General features: G+C 37.9%; 2 protein-coding genes across 7 annotated transcripts in view; one reads left to right on the top strand and one right to left on the bottom strand.

Annotated features, from left to right (window-relative positions):
- BECN2 (beclin 2) overlaps window positions 1-24366 on the bottom strand; it is a 157593-nt gene that overhangs the window by 5997 nt on the left and 127230 nt on the right. For 2 of the 3 annotated variants that reach the window (XR_004817655.2, XR_004817656.2), the window contains 2 exons: window positions 4734-4790; window positions 4459-4514 (listed from right to left, as the gene is read on the bottom strand). The exons of the other annotated variant lie outside the window; for it this stretch is intronic. The gene's annotated coding sequence lies outside the window, so the exon portion shown is untranslated. The remainder of the gene's footprint in view (window positions 1-4458; window positions 4515-4733; window positions 4791-24366) is intronic. 3 annotated transcript variants of the gene reach the window in all.
- PLD5 (phospholipase D family member 5) overlaps window positions 1-24366 on the top strand; it is a 408683-nt gene that overhangs the window by 361803 nt on the left and 22514 nt on the right. For all 4 annotated transcript variants that reach the window (XM_035719400.2, XM_035719401.2, XM_035719403.2 and 1 more), the window contains 2 exons: window positions 5301-5437; window positions 23446-23614. In XM_035719400.2, coding sequence (XP_035575293.1) covers window positions 5301-5437; window positions 23446-23614 — 306 coding nt within the window. The remainder of the gene's footprint in view (window positions 1-5300; window positions 5438-23445; window positions 23615-24366) is intronic.

Raw genomic sequence — 24366 nt, 5'->3', positions numbered from 1 at the left:
ATTCTTGTCTCACATTTAAATATTTCATCCATTTTGAGTTTATCTTTGTGTATGGTGTAAGAGAGTGGTCTAGTTTTATTCTTCTGCACGTGGCTGTCTAATTTTCCCAGCACCATTTATTGAATAGACTGTGCTTTTTCCAGTGGATAGTCTTTCCTGCTTTGTCGAATATTAGTTGACCATAGAGTTGAGGGCCCATTTCTGGGTTCTCTATTCTGTTCCATTGATCTATGTGTCTGTTCTTGTGCCAGTACCACACGTCTTGATGATCACAGCTTTATAGTACAACCTGAAATCTGGCATTGTGATGCCCCTGGCTCTAGTTTTCTTTTTCAATATCCCCCTGGCTATTCAAGGTCTTTTCTGATTCCACACAAATCTTAAGATTATTTGTTCCAACTCTCTGAAGAATGTCCTTGGTACATTGAATGTGTAAGTTGCCTTGGGTAGCATAGACATTTTCACAATATTTATTCTTCCAATCTATGAGCTGGAATATATTTTCATCTCTTTGTGTCTTCCTCAATTTCTTTCAGAAGTGTTCTGTAGTTTGTAGGGTATAGATCCTTTACCTCTTCGGTGAGGTTTATTCCTAGGTATTTTATGCTTTTCAGTGCAATTGTAAATGGAATTGACTCTTTAATTTCTCTTTCTTCAGTCTCGTTGTTAGTGTATAGAAATGCCACTGATTTCTGGACATTGATTTTGTATCCTGCCACACTGCCGAATTGCTGTATGATTTCTAGCAATCTTGGGGTGGAGTCTTTTGGGTTTTTATATACAGTATCATGTCATCTGTGAAGAAGGAGAGTTTGACTTCTTCTTTGCCAATTTGAATGCCTTTTATTTCTTTTTGTTGTCTGATTGCTGAGGCTAGGACTTCCAGTACTATGTTGAATAGCAGTGGTGAGAGTGGACATCCCTGTCATGTTCCTGATCTTAGGAAAAAGGCTCTCAGTGTTTCCCCATTGAGAATGGTATTTGCTGTGGGCTTTTCGTAGATAGCTTTTTCTTTTAAGATGCTTTTTTAAGATGCTGAGGAAAGTTCCCTCTATCCCTACACTCTGAAGAATTTTGATCAGGAATGGATGCTGTATTTTGTCTAATGCTTTTCTGCAATTATTGAGAGGATCATATGGTTCTTGTTTTTTTTCTCTTGTTGATGTGATGTATCATGTTGATTGTTTTATGGGTGTTGAATCAACCTTGCATCCCGGGAATAAATCCCACTTGATCATGATGAATAATCTTCTTAATGTACTGTTGGATCCTATTGGCTAGTATCTTGCTGAGAATTTTTGCATCTGTGTTCATCAGGAATATTGGTCTATAATTCTCCTTTTTGGTGGGGTCTTTGTCTGGTTTTGGAATTAAGGTGATGCTGGCCTCATAAAACGAGATTGGATGTATTCCATCCCTTTCTATCCTTTGGAACAGCTTTAGTAGAATAGGTATTGTTTCTTCTTTAAATGTTTGATAGAATGCCCTGGGAAGCCATCTGGCCCTGGACTTTTATGTCTTGGGAGGTTTTTGATGACTGATTCAATGTCCTCCGTGGTTATTGGCCTGTTCAGGTTTTCTATTTCTTCCTGTTCCAGTTTTAGTAATTTGTGGTTTTCCAGAAATGCATCCATTTCTTCTAGATTGCCTAATTTATTGGCGTATAGCTGCTCATAATACCTTATTGAAATCGTTTGTATTTCCTTGGTATTGGTTGTGATCTCTTTAATTCATGATTTTATTAATTTGAGTCTTTTTTCTTTTCTTTTTAATAAGGCTGGCTAGGGGTTTATCTATCTTATTAATTCTTTCAAAGAACCAACTCCTGGTTTTGTTGATCTGTTCTACAGTTCTTCTGGTCTCTATTTCATTGAGTTCTGCTCAAATATTTATTATCTCTCTTCTTCTGCTTGGTGTAGGTTTTATTTGCTGTTCTTTCTCCGGTTCCTTTGGATGCAAGTTTAGCTTGTGTATTTTGAGTTTCCTCCGATTTTTTGAGGGATGCTTGTATTGTGATGTATTTCCCTCTTAGGACTGCTTTTGCTGTATCCCAAATATTTTGAATGGTTGTATCTTCTATTTCATTAGTTTAATGAATATATTAATTCTTCTCTAATTTACTGGTTGACCCATTCATCTTTTAGTAGGATGCTCTTTAACCTCCATGTGTTTGAGTTTCTTCCAAATTTCTTCTTGTGATTGAATTCTAGTTTCAAAGCAAGTGGTCTGAAAATATGCAGGGGACAATCCCAATCTGTTGGTATTGGTTGAGACCTGATTTGTGACCCAGTATGTGGTCTATTATGGAGAAAGTTCCATGTGCACTTGAGAAGAATGTGTATTCAGTTGATTAGGATGCAAAGTTCTGTAGATATATCTGTGAAATCTGTTTGGTCCATTGTATCATTTAAAGCCCTTGTTTCTTTGGTGATGTTGTACTGATATCTATCATTTGCAGAAAGTGCCATGTTGAAGTCTCCTACTATTAGTATATTATTATGTAAGTATGTCTTTGCTTTGGTTATTAATTGATTGATATACTTGGAAGCTCCCACATTAGGGACATAAATATTCATGATTGTTAGGTCTTCTTGTTGCATAGACCCTTTACGTATGATATAGTGTCCCTCTTCATCTCTTACAACAGTCTTTGGGATAAAATTTAATTTTCTGATATGAGGATTGGTACCCCAGCTTTCTTTTGAGGACCATTTAAATGGTAAATGGTCCTCTACCCTTTCATTTTCAGGCTGAAGGTGTCCTTAGGTCTAAATTGAGTCTCTTGTAGACAGCAAACAGATGGGTCTTGCTTTTTTATCCAGTCTGAAACCCCGCATCTTTTAATGGGATCATTTAGCCCATTCACATTCAGAGTTAACTACTGAAAGATATGAATTTAATGTCATCATAATACCTTTCAGGCCCTTTTTTGTGGATTATATCTTTGGGCTTCCTTTTTCTTTTACAGAGTGCCCCTTAATATTTCCTGCAGAGCTGGTTTGGTGGTCACATATTCTTTCAGTTTCTGCCTATCTTGGAAGTTCTTTATCTCTTCTATTCTGAATGAGAGCCTTGCTGGATAAAGTATTCTTGGCTGCATGTTCTTCTCATTTAGGACCCTGAATATATCCTGCCTGCCCTTTCTGGCCTGCCAGGTCTCTGTGGAGAGGTGTGCTGTTAATCTAATATTTCTCCCCATATAAGTTAGAAATCTCTTGTCTCTCGCTGCTTTAAGGATTTTCTCTTTATCTTTGGAATTTGCAAGTTTTGCTATTAAATGTCAAGGTGTTGAATGGTTTTTATTGGGGGGGACCTCTCTATCTCCTGGATCTGAATGCCTGTTTCCCTCTCCAGATTAGGGTTGTTCTCAGTTATAGTTGTTTAAATATGCTTTCTGGCCCTCTGGCCCTCTCAGTGCTCTCTGTAACCTCAATTATACATAGATTTTTCCTTCTGAGGCTGTCATTTATTTCCCTTAACCTTTCCTCGTGGTCTTATAATTGTTTTCTCTTTCCTCAGCTTCCTTCCTTGCCATCAACTTGTCTTCTATGTCACTCACTCTTTCTTCCACCTCATTAACCCTCATCGTTAGGATCTACAATTTGGATTGCATCTCATTTAATTGATTTTTAATTTTGGTCTGATTAGATCTAAATTCTGCAGTCATGAAGTCCTTTAATCTTTTATGCTTTTTTTTCCAGAGCCACCAGTAGCTTTATAACTGTGCTTCTGAAATGGCTTTCTGACATCAAATTGTAATCCAAAATCTGTAACTCTGTGGCAGAGAGTACTGTTTCTGATTCTTTTGTGGTGAGTTCTTCCTTCTAGTCATTTTGCTCAGTGCAGAGTGGCTGTATGAGTGGGCTGAGTCAAGAGTATCAACCACAACCTAAGTAAATTTCACCCTAGATGATTCTTACTAGTAGCAAAGACCCTTCTCTCTGTAGCATTCCAGCTCTTCTCTCTTTAAATCTCAGGACAAAATTGTAGGTTTTCAGGATGATTTCAATGTTATCTAGATAAGTTGGTGGACCCAGGTGAGTTGAGGACCCCTACTCCTCTGCCATCTTGCCCCCTATTTTTACTGGCATTAGTTTTTTAAAAGACTTGGAAGCTTATCTTCATTCCAAAAGAAAAATAATTTAAATGATCAAAAACTCAATCTGATAGTCACCTGCCAAGGATACTTTCTGAGCAGGAATGCCTAGAGGGTCTCTGGCCTTGAAGAGGCTCCTTTCATGTCCCCCATGCTCCACATCTGTCTTGATTGGGCATCAAGAACAACCACTTCACCTTCCCTCTGTCTAATCCAGGATAGGGATTCCTACCAGCACAGTATGGGGAGTTTCTGAGCCTTGGATGAGGGACTCAATATTGCCACTGAAGGCAGTTCCAGAAACCATGTATTCAGATTTTTTATAAAAGCACCCCTCAGATTATATGCGCCCCTGCACTCACCACTGCACACTTCTGGTCAGGGTAACACAGCAACCATGATAATGCTATTTTCCATCCTGTGTGGTGAGAAAACAATGAGAAAACCCAACTATGTCTTTCTTTTTCTACAGCAACTTCATCTAAGAATATCTTATTTTTATAAGATGGAAACCACCTTGAGCAACATGAGAAAGACGTCTCAAGTACAATTTGCCTCTTTGTTTATTTGCTTGAGTCTTTGAGAATATCTTCCTTTCCTATCTCTCCTAATGAATTTGGGCATTGTAATAACTTACTTGGTTTTTCCTCTAGAATTACTGATCACCCTTTCACTCTTCTTCCTGACTTGATGACTGATTTGGGGAAAGAGAGAGAGAAAAAAAAAAAAAACAAGATTTAGATTCTGTGTCTTGACCATTTTCATGGCCATATCACTTTTCTAATGAAATGACTTTTTGAGTGAATTAGTTCCATATGTGTATATATGTATTATATGGTAACACCTGAGAAAATTAGCAGCTCTCTGCACATAGGGTGTTCTTCAGAGTCCCCTAAGTTTAGAGTTAGAGCTCCCTCTGAAAATCAGAGGTGTAGTTGGTATTGAAAGCAAGAATTCCTTCCCAAAACAGATATAAAGGACAGACTTGAGACCTATCCTACCACACCTTGATCTAAACATGCCTCAAATATGATAGGATCGAATACGTATTTGTCTAATCTTATACAGAATTGCAAAGTTGGTTTGCAAAAATTTACTTAAAAGCCAAGATCCATTAAAACTAATAAAAAACAGCAACAAAAAAGAGAAAGCTCCAGCTTACAAAAATTAATCCTCTAAAAGCTTGGTTTTTGTGTCTTCACAGAATTCTCCTAAACTCTTTTGCCCTAAAAACAGAAGCTTTGACATAGACGCCATCTACAGCGTGATAGATGATGCCAAGCAGTACGTATACATCGCTGTCATGGACTACCTGCCTATCTCCAGCACAAGCACCAAAAGGTCAGTGAGTGCATAATTTTGTCTTAGAACCCAGTCTCAAAAAAAAAAAAAAAAAAAAAAAAAAAGAACCCCGTCTCCAGGGCCAGGCACAAACTGGGACCACAGGAAACCAACATGGACACTGAAATGCTGTCAGTTCATGTTAGGTCACACACCATGCAAATAACCTCCTCAGTATGCATTTGCACCTGACCTATGATGCATCTCCTCCTTCAGTCCCTTTGGAGGACTCAGGGTCTCACCCTGCAGAAGTTCCTCAGTGCTCTACCTTATAGGCATGGGAACAACTTGAGAATGAAGATTGGGTTGTTGTCAACTTAACGTTATTTGAAAAATATAATAAATAATAAAAATTATTTGAAAAAAATATTTCTTAAAAATTATTAGTTGGCAGGCATACCTGAGGACATACTGGAACTGAGTAGGCCTGGTAAGACTTTCCTTCCGGGAGATACCATTTCGTTGTATTGGTGGCATTAAAGGCTAAACTTTCATATTGTTGCAAATTAAAGAAGAAGGAAACTCAGAATGTATATGTTCTTGGTTAATCCATTCCTTTATATGAGGAAAAAAGCATTTTAAAAATGAAGGGATTTTTCAATAATTCATCACTGTTTAGGGCAAAAATACTTGAAATAAATTTGGGAGCAGAATGTGTACCCCCAAATCATTACATGCATGAATGCATCACTGGCTATGCCTCAGATATTTCTCACTTTCACTTTCTTGCTGGGAATGCAGAGATTTGGGTGCTTGTGTTTTGAATAACTCATGTAATCCAGGAAAAGTTTTCAAAGTGCACATTTCTGGGAGTATAATCTGAGACCTTTTTAATTTGGAAAATTACAATTTCAAAATAACCATTTACTGAGGTAAAATAATTAAGCATGCTCTCTATTGCTTGAATACTTTTCATGATGCCAACCTCACATATGCATAATGTGCAGCTTCTTTATGCAAATAGCTATAGGATTGCGAAAGCATGTTTCTCCCAGAAAGTGATCTCCCATCATGACAGTCAAAAAGCATTTTAAGCTGCAAAAGAAACTATTAAAATACTTTTACTTTAAAATATGGTACATCCCTTGAATATTCATAGGTTTTTACCCGTATACTTTTACATGTTTTCTATCCCTCCTTTTCAATTTTCTCCTGTTTAATGTGTATTTGGTCTGATATTTTGTTTTAGATGTCAACTTCACTTTGGAAAAATTTTGAAACATAAGAGATAGATTTTGCCTGATTTTTTCCATTATTTAGAATGAGAATAAGGTCAGGTTTATGGACTTAGGTTAATTTGGGATTATGATTTCTTAGAATTGACAAGCTTTCATTCCATGAAGTCCCATGAACAAAATTAAGATCCACTGTGGCCAGGGGAGAAGGAGTTAGCATGGAGAATCTAAAATATCTTGGAAATGCAAATATTAGATAAAAGGAAAAGAATGTAAAGAACTGAAAACTCACCTGAAATTTTTCATTTGTGTTATTAATCTACCATTTCAGCTGTTATTCAGAAACAGTTCTTTTATCATAATTATGATATCTCAGACCTGCCGCTACTTTCAAGGGTTCTAATGAAAAGTCATCAGAGATATAAGAAGTAGTTCAAATGTCCAGGTTATAATTAAATCCCTCTCAAGAATGAAAAAAAATTATGAAAAAAATGTAAAAGTCACCCTGGCTGCTTGTCTTTATATTGGCCTGGGGAAAGTTTTCAGGAGTGAATTCCACTTGAATAAACAAATAGACATTATCAAATATCAGTGTGTTAATATGCTACAGACTTTTATTTATTTTTAAAAACATATTTTTTAGTTAAATTCAGTCAACTAACATATAATGTACTATTAGTTTCAGAAGTAGATTTTAGCCATTGTGACTGGTGTGAGGTGGTATCTCATTGTGGTTTTGATTGTATTTTCTTGATGTTGAATGATGTGGACCATTTTTTCATGCATCTATTGACCATTTGTTAATCTTCTTTGGAGAAATGTCTGTTCATGTCTTCTGCCCATTTCTTGACTGGATTATTTGTTATTTGGGTGTTAAGTTTCATAAGTTCTTTATAGATTTTGGATACTAGACCTTTATCTGATAAGACATTTGCAAATATATTCTCACATTCTGTCAGTTGTCTTTTTTTTTTTCCTACTGTTTCCTTTGCCATGCAAAAGCTTCTTATCTTGATATGTCTTCTAAGAAGTTGCTATGGCCAAGGTCAAAAAGGTTGCTGCCTATGTTCTTCTCTAGGATATTGATGGATTCCTGTTTCACATTTAGGTCTTTCATCCATTTTTTGCCTATTTTTGTGTCTGATGTAAGGAAAGGGTCCAGTTTCATCTTTCTGCATGTGGCTGTCCAATTTTCCCAACACCATTTGTTGGGAATAGTCTGTCTTTTTTCCATTGGGTATTCCTTCCTGCTTTGTTGAAGATTAGTTGACCATAGAGTTGAAGATCCATTTCTGAATGTTCCATTGATCTGTGTGTCTATTTTTCTGCCAGTACCATACTGTCTTGATGATTACAGGTTTGTAACAGAGATTGATCTCTGGAATTGTGATGCCACCAGCTTTGATTTTCTTTTTCAATATTCCTTTGGCTATCTGGGGTCTTTTCTGGTTGTATACAAATTTTAGGATTATTTGTTTCAGCTCTGTGAAAAAAAGATGATGGTATTTTGATAAGGATTGCATTGAATGTATAGATTGCTGAAAGTAGCATAGACATTTTATTTAACAGCCTTTGCTGTTCCAATCCATGAACGTAGAATGCTTTCCCATTTCTTTGTGTCTTCCTCAGTTTCTTTCATAAGTGCTCTATAGTTTTCTGAGTACAGATCCTTTGCTTCTTTGCTTAGCTTTATTCCTAAGTATCTTATGTTTTTTTGGTGCAATTGCAAATGGGATCCACTTGTTAATTTTTCTTTCCTCTGTCTCATTGTTAGTGTATAGAAATGCACCTGATTTCTGTTCATTGGTTTTATATCCCACTACTCTGCTGGAGTCCTGTATTAATTCTAGCAACTTTGGGGTGGAGTCTTTCGGGTTTTCCATAAGAGTATCATGTCGTCTGCAAAGAGTGAGATTTTGACTTCTTTGCCAATTCAGATCCCTTTTATTTCTTTTTGTTGTCTGATTGCTGAGGCTAGGACTTCTAGTACTATGTTGAAAAACAGTGGTGAGAGTGGACATCCCTGTCGTATTCCTGTTAGGGGAAAAGCTCTCAGTTTTTCCCCATTGCGAATGATATTCACCGTGAGCTTTTCATAGATAGCTTTTATGATGTTGAGATATGTTGCCTCTATCCCTACATTGTAGTTTTAATCAAGAAAGGATGATATACTTTGTCAAATGCTGTTTTTAAGATTTTATTTATTCATGAGAGACTCAGAGAGAGGCAGAGACATAGGCAGAGGGAGAAGCAGGCTCTCTTTGGGGAACCTGATGAAGGACTCGATCCTAGGACTCTGGGATCATGACCTGAGCCAAAAGCAAACGCTCAACCACTGAGTCACCAAGGGGCCCCCACATGCTTTTATCTGCATCTATTGAGAGGATCATATAGTTCTTGTTCTTTATTTTATTAATGTAGTGATTGATTTGCAGATGTGGAACCACCCTTGCAACCCACTTGGTTGTGGTGAATAATCCCTTTAATGTACTGTTGGATCCTATTGGCCAGTATTTTGGTGAGAATTTTTGCATCCATGTTCATCAGGGATATTGCTCTGTAATTGTCCTTTTTGGTGGGGTCTTTGGTTTTTGTTTTGTTTTGTTTTTTTGTTTTTTTTGTGTTTTTTTTTTGAGCCATATGTGCCCCAGTTTATTTTTTTTATAAATTTATTTTTTATTGGTGTCCAATTTGCCAACATATAGAATAACACCCAGTGCTCATCCTGTCAAGTGCCCACTCAGTGCCTGTCACCGGGTCTTTGGTTTTACAGATCAAGGTAATGCTGGCCTCACAGAATGAGTTTGGAAGTTTTCTTCCCATTTCAATTTTTTGAAATAGCTTCAAAAGAATAGGTATTAGTTCTTCTTTAAATGTTTGGTAGAATTCTCCTGGAAAGTCATATGACCCTGGACTCTTGTATGTTGGGAGATATTTTTATTACTGTTTCAATTCCCTTGATATTTATGGGTCTGTTCATATTTTCTATTTCTTTCTGTTACAGTTTTGGTAGTTTTATGCCACTAGGAATGTATCCATTTCTTCCAGATTGACTAATTTGTTGGCATATAGTTGCTCATAATATGTTCTTATAATTGTTTGTATTTCTTTGGTGTTTGTTGTGATCCCTCTTCTTTCATTCATTATTTTATTTATTTATGCCCTTTCTCTTTTCTTTTTATTAAGTCTGGCCAGGGGTTTATCAATCTTATTAATTCTTTCAAAGAATCAGGACCTAGGTTCATTGATCTGTTCTTTTGGTTTCTATTTAATTGATTTCTGCTCTAATCTTTATTAATTCTCTTCTCCTGTTGGGTTTAGTCTTTATTTGCTGTTTTTTCTCCAGCTCCTTTAGATGTAAGATTAGGTTGTATATTTGAGACGTTTCTTGTTTCTTGATAAAGGCATATATTACTATATACTTCCCTCATATGACTGCCTTTGCTGCATCCCAAAGATTTTGAACAGTTGTGATTCTATTTTCATTTGGTTCTATGAATTTTTTATTCTTTTTAAATTTTCTGGTTGATCCATTCATTCTTTAGTTGGATGCTCTTTAACCTCCATGTATTTGAGTTCTTTCCAAATTTCCTCTTGTGATTGAGTTCAAGTTTCAAAGCATTGTGGTCTAAAAATATGCAGAGAATGATCCCAATCTTTTGGTATTGATTGGAACCTGATTTGTGACCTGGTACGTGACCTATTCTGGAGAATATTCCATGTGCACTCAAGAAGAATGCGTGTTGTTTTGCTTTAGGATGTAATGCTCTGAATATATCTGTGAAGTCCATCTGGTCTACTGTGTCATTTAAAGCCCTTGTTTCTTTGTTGATCTTCTGCTTAGATGATTTTTCCATTGCAGTGATTGGGGTGTGAAACTCCCCTACTATTATCCTATTATTATCAATGTGTTTTGTTAATTTTGTTATTAACTGGTTTATATAATTGGCTTCTCCCATGCATAGGGCATAAATATTGACAATGGTTAGACCTTCTTGTTCAATAGACCCCTTAATTATGATATAATGCTTTTCCTCATCTCTTATTACAGTCTTTGGTTTAAAATCTAATTTCTCTGATATAAGGACTGCTACGCCAGTTTTCTTTTGATATCCATTAGCAGGATAAATGGTCTTCCACCCTCTCATTTTCAATCTGGTAGTGTCTTTGGGTCTAAAGGAGTCTCTTATAGACATCATATCAATGAGTCTTACTTTTTATCCTACCTGATGGACAGTTAGCCCATTTACATTCAGAGTAACTACTGAAAGATATGGAATTATTACCATTGTATTATCTGTAAAGTCACTGTTTTTGTACATTGTCTCTGTTCCTTTCTGGTCTGTGTTACTTTTGGGCTCTCTCTCCATTTAAAAGACCCCTTTAATATTTCTTGCAGGGATATTTTAGTGATTACAAATACTTTTATAGTTTCTGTTTGTCCTTTTTCTTTCCTTCTATTTTGAATGATGTCCTTGAAAGATAGTGTTTGGCTGCATTTTTCTCATTTAGCACCCTGAATATATCCTGCCAGTCCTTTCTAGCCTGCCAGGCCTCTGTGGATCTGCTGCCAGTCTGATGTTTCTACCCTTGTAGATTACAGATCTCTTGTCCCAAGCTGCTTTCAGGATTTTCTCTGTCTCTGAGATTTGCAAGTTTCACTATTACACATTGAGGCGTTGACCTCTTTTTATTGATTTTAAAGGAAGCTCTCTGTGCCTGCTGGACCTGTATGCTTATTTATTTCACCAGATTAGAGAAGTTTTCCACTATAATTTGCTCCAATATACTTTCTGTTCCTCTCCCTCTCTCTTTTCTCTTCTTCTGAGATTCCAATTATTTTAACATTATTTTGCTTTATGATATCACTTATCTCTCCAGTTCTCCCCTGGTGACCAAGTAGTAGTTTATCTCTTGCTCAGTGTCTTTTTTATCCATCATTTTGACTTCTATATCACTAATTCTCTCTTCTGCCTCCTTTATCCTAAAAGTTAGAGCCTCCATTTTTTATTGCATCTCATTAATAGCCTTTTTTATTTCATCTTAACAAACTTTAAAAAAAATATTTTATTTATTTACTCATGAGAAACAGAGACAGAGAGAGAGAAGCAGAGACACAGGCAGAGGGAGAAGAAGGCTCCATGTGGGAAGCCCAACATGGGACTCAATCCCAGGACTCCAGGATCACACCCTGGGCCAAAGGCAGATGCTCAACTGCTGAGCCACCCAGGCATCCCTTTTATTTCATCTTGATTAGATTTCAGTTCTTTTATTTCTCTGGAAAGGGATTCTCTAGTGTCTTCTATGCCTTTTTTTCAAACCCATCTTTATAATCATTATTCAGAACTCTAGTTCTAACATCTTACTTATATCCATACTGATTAGGTCCCTGACAGTCAGTACTGCCTCTTGTTCTCTTTTATGAGGTGAGTTTTTCCATCTTGTCATTCTGTCCAGAGAAGAATAGATGAACAAAAGAACAAAATACTAAAATGGCAACAACAACCCCAGAGAAATATATACTAGACAAATCAGAAGAGACCCAAAGCTGAAAAAAAATTAAAACTAAAAAGAGAGAGTGAATATAATCATACAGGTGAACAGAACAAAGCAATACACTGGATCATGTGTGTATTTTGGTCTGTTTGTTAGAAAACTAGATCCCAAAATTGTAAAGAAAGAAAAACTTATAAAGGCACAAAAATAAAATTAGATACATTGAAAGGATAGAATGTAACTGTAAAAATGAAAATTAAAAGGCAAAAAAAACAAAAGGAAGGAGTATAAACAGACAGGGAAACAGAACAAAGCAATACACTATATCTTGAGTGTATTTTAGTCTGTGAGAAGAAACTACATCCCAAAATTATAAAGAAAGAAAAGCTTATATACACAAAAATAAAACTAACTACATTGAAAGGATAGAATGTATCTGTAAAGATGGAAATTTAAAAAGACTTTAACAAAAAAAAAAAGAAGAAGAAGAAAAAAAGAGAGAGAAAATATGATCAGACAGGTGAAAAGAACAGTGTGATACACTGGATTCTGGGTGTATTTTGCTCTATTAGAATAAACTGCATCCCAAAATTGTAAAAAAATAAAACTTATACCATGCAAAAATAAAATTAAATACAATGAAAGGATAGAATGTAAGTGTAAACAATAAAATTTTAAAAGATTTTTTTTAAAAAGAGGTGATAACATAAGAAATTGTTTGAAAAGGGGATTCCTGGGTGGCGCAGCGGTTTGGCGCCTGCCTTTGGCCCAGGGTGTGATCCTGGAGACCCCGGATCGAATCCCACGTCAGGCTCCCGGTGCATGGAGCCTGCTTCTCCCTCTGCCTATGTCTCTGCCCCTCTCTCTCTCTCTCTCTCTGTGTGTGTGTGTGTGACTATCATAAATAAATAAATAAAAATTTTAAAAAAAGATTTGAAAAGAAATTGTTTGAAAAAGAAAAGAGGAAAAAAATAAAATCGAAAGACTAAAGAATCGTTGCGAAAAAAAAAAACAAAAAACCACCAATTCTCTATACTGTTTTCCCTAGCGCTAGAGTTTTGCAGTTCTCAGTGTTCGGTAGACTTGGTCTTGGCAGGATGCTTCCGCTGATCCTCTGGGGGAGGGCCCTGCTGTGCTGGTTCTCAGGTGTCTTTGCCCTGAGTGAAACTGCACTGCCTTTGCCAGGGGGCCAGGCTGAGTAACCCACTCTGGATTGCTCTAGGTGGCTTTTGTTCCCTGAAGGCTTTCCATACCGCTTTAGAGGATGAGTGTGAAAAAGGCTACCTCCCAATCTTCAGTCCTGGAGATGAAAGCTCGGAGCCCCACTCCTCAGTGCACCCTCAGGGTAAAGCACTCACTCCTGTCTCCCTGGCTCCATCTGCACTCTGTGCTCACCCAGCCTGTGACCAAGCATTTCTATGCAACCCCCTTTCATGTCTCCAAACCCTGCAGACTGTGGCAGGGTACACCCACACCACTCCTCCCCGGGGGAAGAAGGGGTATCCTAGTGCAGTTCTCCCACTTGCTGGGCCCCTGCTCAGAGAGAAGTCACAAGACCATGCCCCAGTCAGAGGTTTATGGCAACACCCAGCTGAGAGCCCACTCCTGGGCTCACTGATTGCAGCTGGCTTCCCTGCCACAATGCCCACTCAGGCACCCCTGAGGCACAGGTCTTCCTATGACCCTGAGGATCCTGAGACCACACTGTCCCACCTAGGATTCCACCCTGTTTTGCCAACTGAGCACCTTTCAGGTGGGATATCCCTCACTGGAGAAGACTTCTAAAAGTTCTGATTTTGCACTCTGCTGCTTTATTACTTCCCAGCACTGGCTGATGGAGGCACCCCCTCCCCCTTCAGTCTATCTTCCCATATATCACCTTGGATTCACTTCTCCTCACCTCCTACCTTGCAGAGGTAGGCTTTTCTATTTGTAGAGTTGCAGCTATTCTTTTCTTGGAGCTCTGGTTGAGTTCACAGGTGTTCAGAATGATTTGATAGACATTTACCTGCATTCCTGGGACCAGACAAAACTGAGGTCTCCTACTCCTCTGTCATCTTGGACTCCAAAGTCCAAACTTAACTTTTAGTGTACACACTGCTAAACATCCAAATGAAAGGAAAAATTCACATGCTCCCAAAGTAGAAACAGTTGGTATCATGTAAAAAAATATACACACCATCATTTAGCAATAGTATTAGAAGTAACTTCTACTTTTCAAGGAAGTAGGAAGTGAACAAAATAATGATATGTAGCTAAATAGATCTACAATAAAAAAATCAGAGGCCCTATTTCAATTCTTCCTGTTTCATCAATCAAGTGCTGTTTTTTTTTTTTTTTTTCAGCAATTCACTTATTTATTTGGTTCTCAGTTTGAGGTTGTTCATTATTTATTTCCTCAGTCACATGAAATACATCTATCAGAAGGAAATCAGTAAAAATGTGAAGGAACAATAAAATGTAGGCTGGCAGCCAAGAATACTCTCAGGCAAAGTTATGTTTCAGATGCGAAGGAGAAATAAAGGCTTTCCCAGACAAACAAAAGCTAGGGAATTCACCACCACTAGACCTGCCTTACAAGAAATATTGAAAGGAGTTCTTCAAGCTGAAACAAACAAACAAAAAATAATGGAAACACACAAAATTCTGATTAAGGTGATAAACAGGCAGTTGGAATTAGAATATCATAACTTGGGATGCCTGGGTGGCTCAATGGTTGAGCATCTGCCTTCATCTCAGGACATGATCCCAGGACCTGGAATTGAGTCCCACATCGGACTCCCCTCAGGGAGCCTGCTTCCCCTCTGCCTGTATCTCTGCCTCGTTCTCTCTGTGTCTCATGAATAAATAAATAGAATCTTTTAAAAAAATAGAATACCATAACTCTTTTTTGGAATAGTATATTAAACTCTTAACTATATCCTAAATGTTAAAGGAAAAGAGCACTAAAATAACTGTCACTACTATGTCTTGGTAATGAAATCATAGCATACAAAGAGGTAATTTGTGACATCAAAAATATAAAAGGAGAGGAGTAAATGAATGACAGGTGAATAAAAGTAATGTGCTATGAGCAGAAAAAAACACTGTTTTTTCGATTAGATGTTTTATGTAAATCCCATGGTAACTACATGGTAAGAATCTAGAGCAGGAACATGAAACATAAAAAGGAGAAAGAATGAGCAAGTCATCCTAGAAAACCACCAATTGGCAAAAATAAAGACAAACAGACAAAAAAAGAAGCAATGGAAAGACAAAATAACCAGAAGCCAAAAGATAAAATAGCCAGTAGTAAATGCTTACATATTAGTAATTGCCCGCAGTGAAAATGGATTGAACTCACCAATCAAAAGGCACAGGATGGCTGGCTGGCTGGATAAAAAAGCAAATATGCTGCTTACAAGGGGACTCACTTTAGTTCTAGAGACACATATAGGCTCCAAGTGAAAGAATGCAAGATAATATCCCAAGCAAACAGAAATTAAAGAAAGGCAAAGGTAGACAGCCATATCAGACAAAATAGACTTTAAGCCAGGAGACAAAGAAGACACAAGAGACAAAGAAGGTCATTATATAATGACAAAAAGGCCAGTATACCAAGATAGAGCAATCATAAATATACATGCTTACTACCAACACTGAAACATCAAGGCATATTAAGCAATTAATGGAGGATCATGCGGAAGAAATAGGCAATAATACAGTAATTGTAGGGGACTCTAGTACCTCACCATCAGCAATGGATAAATCACACAGACAGAAAGTCAACAAGAAAATGTTGCAGTTGAACTCAGCTTTAGAACAAATGAGCTTAGCAAACATACACAGAACATACACCCAACAGCATTATAATACATATTCTTCTCAAATACACATGGAACATTTTCCAGGATAAATCATATGTTAGGCCACAAAGCAAATCTTAGTGAATTTAAGAAAGTTGAAATCATACCAACTATCTTCTCTAACTACAATTGTATGAAACTAGAAATCAATAAGAGGAAAGTAAGAAGATCTACAAATACGCAGAAACTAAACACACTTCTATTGGATCAAAGAAGAAATCAAAAGGGAAATAAAATTATCTTGAAAACACAATATATCAAATATTATGGGATGCAGCAAAAGCAAATCTATAAGCACATATACTGAGAAATGAAGAAGATTTTAAATAACCTAACTTTACATCTCAAGGAACTAGAGGAAGAAAAGCAAAGTAAGCCCAAAGTTAGCAGAAGGAAGGAAATAACAAGTATCAGAGCAGAAATAAATGAAATAAAAACCAAAAAAATACCATACAAAGGATCAATGAAACCAAGAGCTGTTTCTTCGAAAATATAAACAATATTGACACCTTTAGCTAGACTAAGGGAAAAAAAAGAGAAGACTCAAAATAAATAAATTAGACATGAAAGAGGAGATATTACAACGATACTACATAAATACCTAGAATTATGAGACTACCATGAACAATTATATGCCAAGAAATTATTACATAAACTAAAAGAAATGTATACATTTCTAGAAACATACAAGACTGAGTTGGGAAATATTAGAAAATCGGAACAGACTAATTATGAGTAAAGAAATTGAATCGGTAATCAAAAAAACTCCCAACACAAAAAAATCTCAGGACCAGATGGCTTCACTAGAGAATGCTACCAAATGTTTATAGAAGAATTAACACCAATCCTCCTCCAAACTTGTTCAAAATATCAAGCAGAAGGAACACTTTCAAATTCATTCTGTGAGACCAGCATTACTTTGCTACCAAAACCAGATAAGACCACAAGAAAGAAAATTATAGACCAATATCCCTGATGAAGATAGATGCAAATATTAGCAGGGGGATCCCTGGGTGGCTCAATGGTTTAGCGCCTGTCTTCGGCCCAGGGTGTGATCCTGGAGTCCTGGGATCAAGTCCCACATCGGGGATCCCAGGATCCCTCCCCATGCTTCTCCCTCTGCCTATGTCTCTGCCTCTCTTTCTGTGTGTGTCTCTCATAAATAGATAAAATCTTAAAAAAAAAAAAAAAAAGAAGAAGAAGAAGAAGAGGAAGATATTAGCAGGCCAAATTCAGGAACTCATTATACACGATGACCAAGTGGGATTTATCCCTGGGATACAAGATATTGCAATATATACAAGTCAATAAATGCAAATACATTGCATCCATAAAATAATAGATAAAAATCACATGATCATCTCAATAAGACACAGAAAAACTATTTGACAAACTAGTAGTTTGACAAACAAACTACTCTTTCATGATTAAAAAGAAGAAGAAGAACCTTTAACATGGGTACAGAAGAAACATAACTCAGCATGATAAATGACATATAACAAACCAAGAGCTAACATTATACTCCCTGGAGAGAAATTGAAAGCATTTCCCCCAAGATCAGGGAAAAAAGCAAGGATGCCTACTGTTAGCAGTCTTATTCAATACAATCCTGAAAGCCATAGCCAGAGCAATCAAACAAGACAAAGAAATAAAAGGCATACACATCAGGAAGGAAGAAGTAAAGTTGTCATTATTTTCTGATGATATGATCTTATATATAAAAAAATCCTAAAGAATCAGTCAAAAAACTGTTGGAATTAATCAATAATTTCACTAATGTGTCAAGATACAAAATTTGTTGCATTCCTTTGCAATAACGATGAAGCCTCTGAAAAAGAAAGAAAATCATCTCACTCACAATAGCATCAAACACAACAAATACTTGGAAATAAATTTAACCAAGGAAGTGAAAGATCTATATAGTGATAACTACAAAGTTTGCTGAAAGAAATTGAAGAAGACACAAACAAATAGAAAGGCTTTCTGTGTCATGGACTAGAAGAATTAATATTGTTAAAATGGCTGTCCTACTGAAAGTAATCTACAGAGTCAATGCAATTCCCCTCAAAATACCAAAGACATTCTTCACAGAAATAAAAGAAACAATCCTAAAATTTATATGGAACCACAAAAGACTCCAAGCAGCTAAAACAATCATGTGAAAAAGAATAAAGTTCAAAGCATCAGACTTCCTGATTTCAAACTATATGACAAAGCCATAGTAATAAAAACAGTACAAAAATAGACAACGTCAACCAATGGAACAAAACAGGAGGCCCAGAACTAAACCCTGGCCTATACAGACAACTAATATTCAACATGAGCACAGGAACACCCAATGGGGAAAAGACAGTCTCTTCAACAAATGATGCTGGAGAAACTGGAGACAAATATGCAGAAAAATAAAGCTGGGCCTATCACATAACTCACAAAATTTAACTCAAAATAGATTAAAGACTTAAAGATAAGACCTGATATAAAACTCCTAAAAGAAGAGGTAGGGAAGAAGCTCATCAATAATGGTCTTGATAATAATTTTTTGGCATGACACCAAAAGCACAAACAATAATAACAAAAAATTAACAAACTGGGACTAGATCAAATCCAAAAGGCTTTGCACAGCAAAAGAAACAATTAACAAAATAAAAAAATAGAATGGGAAAAATTTTTTTCACACCATATATTGGATAAAGGGTTAATATCCAAATATGTGAGGAATTCAATCAATTCAATAACAACAACAATAAGTAAAGAGTGTGATTAAAACTGGAAAAAGAAATAAACATTTCTTCAAAGAGGACATCAATATGGCCAGCAGACACATGAAAAGATGTTCAACATCACTAATCATCAGGGAAAGGCAAATCAAAACCATGATATCACCTCATACCTCTTAGAATGGCTATCATCAAGAAGCCAAGAGACAACAGGTGCTGATGAAAATGTAGTGAAAAGGGAACCCTTATATACAGTTGGTAGAAAGATAAACTGATCCAACCACTGTGAAAAAGTTGGAGGTTCCTCCTAAAAGTTTGTGGGAAGTTTCCCCCAAAATTAATATAAATCTACTATATGATCCAGCAATTCCACTTCTGGGTATTTAATCAAAGGAAACAAAAACAGATTTCTGACAAGATATATGTACTCCCATGTTTATTGCAGCACTATTCACAATAGCCAAGACATGGAAACAACACAAATGCCTATCAATAGAAGAATAAATGAAAAGATGTGGTACATGTACACAATGGAATATCATTCAGCCATGAGAAAGGAGAATATCCTCCCATTTGCACCAACATGAATGGGTCTTGAGTATATTATGCTAAGTGAAATAAGTCAGACAGAAAAAGACAAATACTGTATAATATCACTTCTATATGAAACCTACAAAAGTTAAACCTGTAGAAAATAGGCAGTAAAATAGTGGTTACCAAGGGCTGGGGGGTGAGAGATCAGCATAATGGTATTTAAGACTACAAACTTGTAATGAGTAGTAAATAGGTCATAGAGAGCTAATGTACTGTAAATATACTGTAATTATGTAATGTGATGAATATCAGTACATTGGCAATCATATTACAATATAAGTATGTACCAAAGTCCCATGCTGCACAGCTTATTAAATTTATATAATTTTACACATCAAATTTATTCAATAAGAAAAAAGTAGGCTGATTAGTCAATGTCCTGCTAATATTTTTCATTTATGTTTTCATTCAACAAATACTTATTGGCCATTGTGCAGGAGTGATTAAAATATGAACAGCATATGGTCCTAGAAATTCTATCCAGAAGGGCAAATGGACACAAAATAGATTATCATTACACAGTGTGGTGAATGGAAAATAGATATATGTACAAAATATTACAGGTCCTCAGTGAAAGAGCATCTGTGGCAGTTTCAAGGTTAGAAGGGGCTTATTGAAGGAAATGCTACCTGAATTGCATTTCAGAAAAAGGATAAGAAAGGAAGTTTTCCAGGTAAAAGGGACAGTATGAACAAAGTTTCAGATGAAGAAAAATAGCATGACACATGCCAGGATCTGTAATGAGTTCAGTGTTGGAACAAAGCCCAAGATAAGGTGATGAGAGATCAGGTTGGAGGAGAGACAGGGACCAGGAACAGGAGGACTTGACTGCAAGGGAGCCTCCCCTATGTTTTAATCAAAGGAGATATGCTTTTAGACAGATCGCTTTGGTGGTCATGGAAGATGTACTTGACAAGGACAAGACTAGAGGCCGAAAAACCAATTTGGAGCTGTTACAGTGGCCCAGATCAGTGATAATGATGGATAAGAAGGATAGAAGAGGGACCCCTGGATGGCTCAGCAGCTGAGTGTCTGCCTTTGGCTCAGGGCATGATCCCAGGGTCCGGGATCGAGTCCCACATCAGGTTCCTTGCAGGGAGCCTGCTTCTCCGTCTGCCTATGTCTCTGCCTCCCTCTGTGTCTCTCAAATAAATAAAATCTTAAAAAAAAAAAAAGGAAAGAATAAAGCATGTACATTCCAATAATACTTTTCAAGTACATCATGAAAAGGAGAATGATCACCAGGTTTTTACTTTGGGTGATTAGATGATGAACGTTATACAAGGCAGAAGAGGCCATAAAAAGTATGAGGAAATAAGCATATTTGTGAATTTAGGGTTCTTGTAAAGGTCCAAATTGATAAAGATCTTACAAAGATATCCAGAATGAAGTCTGAAGAGGGTTAGCCTGGTGATGTGATTTTGGAGCTCTTCAGACTCTAGAGGACAGTTGAAATCAAATGTGTAGATGAAGCCACCAAGGAGATGGCCTGTATAGTGAGGAGGACAGGGGATGGTGATGGAATCTTAAGGGAGCATTGACCATTCAACAAATAAAGAAACACTTCGAGAGATAAGGGACAGACCATCAATAAATACACAGGGTCGTAGAAGCCAATGGAATCAGTTTTCAAGAAGAAAAGAACCATCAACAGAGCCAGATGTGGCTTAGACTAATAGTAAAATAAGAATTGAATGATGTCCATTAGATTTTGCAGTTGGGATATCACTGCTGATTTGGAGATTTGCACAAGAACGGTGGGCTGAAGGCCAGGGGGCAGTAGGCTGAGGAGTGAGTGGGGGTGATGAAGTAAAGTCAGAGTCTAGATTACACTGTCAAGAAGTTACGTTAAAAAAAGTAGAAACAGACCCATAAATACAGAGAGCAAACTGATGGTTGCCAGAAGAGAGGGACAGGAGGATGGGCAAAATTGGTAAAGGGGAGAGAGAGGTACAGGCTTCCCATTATGAAATGAGTAAATCACAAGGATGAATGGTGTGGCGCAGGGAATATACTTGGTGATCGTATAATGGAGTTGTATGGTGACAGATGGCAGCAGCCTTTGTTCTAAGAACAGCATACCATATGCAAATGTTGAATCACTGTGTTGTACACCTGAAATTCATGTATTGTGTGTCAACTATACTCAAAGATGATTGATGATAGATAGATAGATGATAGATGATGGATAGATAGATGATAGATAGATAGATAGATAGATAGATAGATAGATAGATAGATAGATGATAGTTTAGTTCAAAAGAGAAAAGAGATTGTTCACTAGCCACAGAGTGATGCAGAGTCAGGGAGGATTCTCTTGAGTGGGTGAGATTTACATTTTGTCCTCAAAGTAAGAGGAAGGGAAAGAGGAGGGAGTTGAAACTCTCTTCAGGAAGGAATGACCAGTGAGACACAGTTGCAGAGGGTCAGGGAAACAGCCTAGGGAGAAGGGTGGTCCAGATCTAACCCTGAGCAGGTTGTCTTATTCTCTGAGCCAGAGGAAAGGGGAGAAGGATGAATGAGGTTCTCGGGGGTAGAAAGTTGAGGAAGACCATGACTGAGAAGCTCTATATTTCGGATAGAGGAAGAAACAAGTTTCTCTCAAGTGGGGTACAGCTTAGAGTAATTACAGAAAGGTCCAGGAGGTGAAACTGCCCAGGACAAGAACAGGGTTGGTGAATAGTGGTGAGGGCTCAGATGCATTTGTGTTGGCTCCAGCTTCACAGAGCTGAGCCGACTTTGTTCAGCCATCCTTGGCTTTGGTAGCCATAGACATAGATCAAGGGAGGTGTGGCTCTGACCCAAGAGCTAGAGAAAGGGGCAGAGCAGCTGTCCTTCAGGTGATCACTGAGGTTGGGCTGGACCAAAAAGGGGACCCAGAGCTGATGGAGCAGGAGAGTGAGACAGTCATGGGGCTGGGCCCACGCAGGGGAAGAGTGCACTCAGTGGAGATTACACAAAGTACAGGATGCTACAGGACCACAGGCTGGTCCATATAAAGAGGAGAACTTTGGAGGCGTTACTGATTATGAAACTGGCAAGCTAAGGTGTTGGATACTTTATTGGTCTAAACTGAGTTGGCTTGGAATTAGGGAAAGATTTGAACAAATGAACAAACAGAAGGTTGTCGGCACATGTCAGGGCTAAGGGGAGACAGAGACATGGAGCTTGTCTTTAAAATGGAAATGTTTATTGTTTTTTCTTTTTAAAAGAGAAATAGGGAGCCCTGGGTGGCGCAGCGGTTTAGCGCCTGCCTTTGGCCCAGGGCGCGGTCCTGGAGACCCGGGATCGAATCCCACGTCGGGCTCCCGGTGCATGGAGCCTGCTTCTCCCTCTGCCTGTGTCTCTGCCTCTCTCTCTCTCTCTCTCTGTGTGTGTGACTATCATAAATTAAAAAAAATTCAAGAGATCATTATCACAACCATTTAAAAAAAAAAGAAAAAAAAAAGAAAAAATAAAAGAGAAATAAGTGGCAGTTCTGGAAGTGACATTGTGTATGTTGGGGGTGCTGACCCCACCTCCTAAACCGAATGGGCAAATTGTGGTAGAAAATACATGGTAGGACTTCTGGAGAAGCTGTGGCCTTAGGAAGAATTAAGGTTTAGTTAAGGCAAAAGGCTGGCTATGAATTTAGGGTAGAGGCTGAGCCTCTGGGAGAAACTGTTGGCCTGATGGAGGAGTCCAAGGGCCAGAGAAGCTGGGTGCTTGGTCAGGAAGAGTAGGGGGAAGTTTGCATAACCAGAGCAGAAGCTCATTTAAGGGGCAGTTTCCAAAGAAGAGGGATTCTAGCAGCATTTGGGGACTGATGGGTTGCTCAAGCCTCTGAACTGGAATTTTTTTGGAAAGTTGACTCTCAGCGCCCATGTGAGCTGAGGCCCAGCTGGAGTGGTGCCGGTGTGGTGAGGATAGCTTGTGGTGGAGGTCAGTGTGTCCACATCTTCGGAGGCCCTGGTGGTGGGAGAACTCATTTTAGGCAGGGGCAGGACCCAGGAAAGCATCCTCTGTAGGTGCCCAACCCAGGAGACCTGCATTTTTTTTCAAGTATCCTATCAGGTTATGTCTGTATTACAGAACAAAGTAATGATCAGGTTAATATAAATGTTCTTTGTAGCCTAGTAAATCTCTTTCCCCGAACTAACTTATTTTCTTTCTTTTTATCCACACGACTATTATTTCTACAGGACTTACTGGCCAGACTTGGATGGGAAAATAAGAGAAGCATTAGTTTTGCGAAGTGTTAAAGTGCGACTCCTTATAAGCTTCTGGAAGGAAACTGACCCCCTTACATTTAACTTTATTTCATCTCTTAAAGCTATTTGCACTGAAATAGCCAACTGCAGTTTGAAAGTTGTAAGTATGATGTTGACTTAAGAATTATTAAATAAAAGGGGCTGATTTCCTCTGCTCATCTGTGAAAGCTATAAACCCATGCATTCAAGTGAACTGGCACTTAAGAACCAGGCTAACAATCTCTGATTGTGAGAAAATATTTCAAAAGTAAAATAAGTCATTTTTAAAGAGAAACACACAAGAAAAGGAGCCTGGAACCCACATTTCCTGGTGCCCTCCCAGCTATGCCCTATTTTCACACACTGCCTGTTGGGTCCTCTCCACTTGAACTGCCTCATTCACCTGCCATTCCTATTTCTAAGCCTGTGACCAACAGAGCAGTGGCACCTGAACCTTCACAGCATCCCCCAGCCCCAAAGACCCCCCAGCCTGGGCTACTGTACTTGCTTCAGGTCCCTTGGGCCACATGCTAATCCACATACTTTGAGGGAGGCAAGATTGGGACTGGGTAGTAGTGTGATAATTCCTTAGCCAATCTTTGATTCTCCTCAGGTCCTCACATGTGATGCCCTCTTTGTCCTCTCTGGGCCTTTGTACATGCTGTTTCCTCTACCTACAACACTCTTCTCCTCCATGCCTTTTCTGACTAACGCCTACCAGTCCCTTAGGTACCTTTTCCAACCTCCACAGCAATCGTTCAGGAAATGTATCCTGAGACCCTCCTGTATGCCAGGCACCCTTCTAAATGATGGGTCTGTTCTTCATGCAGTATTTAAGGACCCAGAATGACAGCGGCACCACCATCAACCTGA

Source organism: Canis lupus, chromosome 7 (genome assembly GCF_003254725.2).
Source record: "Canis lupus dingo isolate Sandy chromosome 7, ASM325472v2, whole genome shotgun sequence".
NCBI lineage: Eukaryota > Metazoa > Chordata > Mammalia > Carnivora > Canidae > Canis > Canis lupus.
Note: the sequence above shows the minus strand (reverse complement) of the source record. Positions and strands in the feature narration are given on the sequence as shown.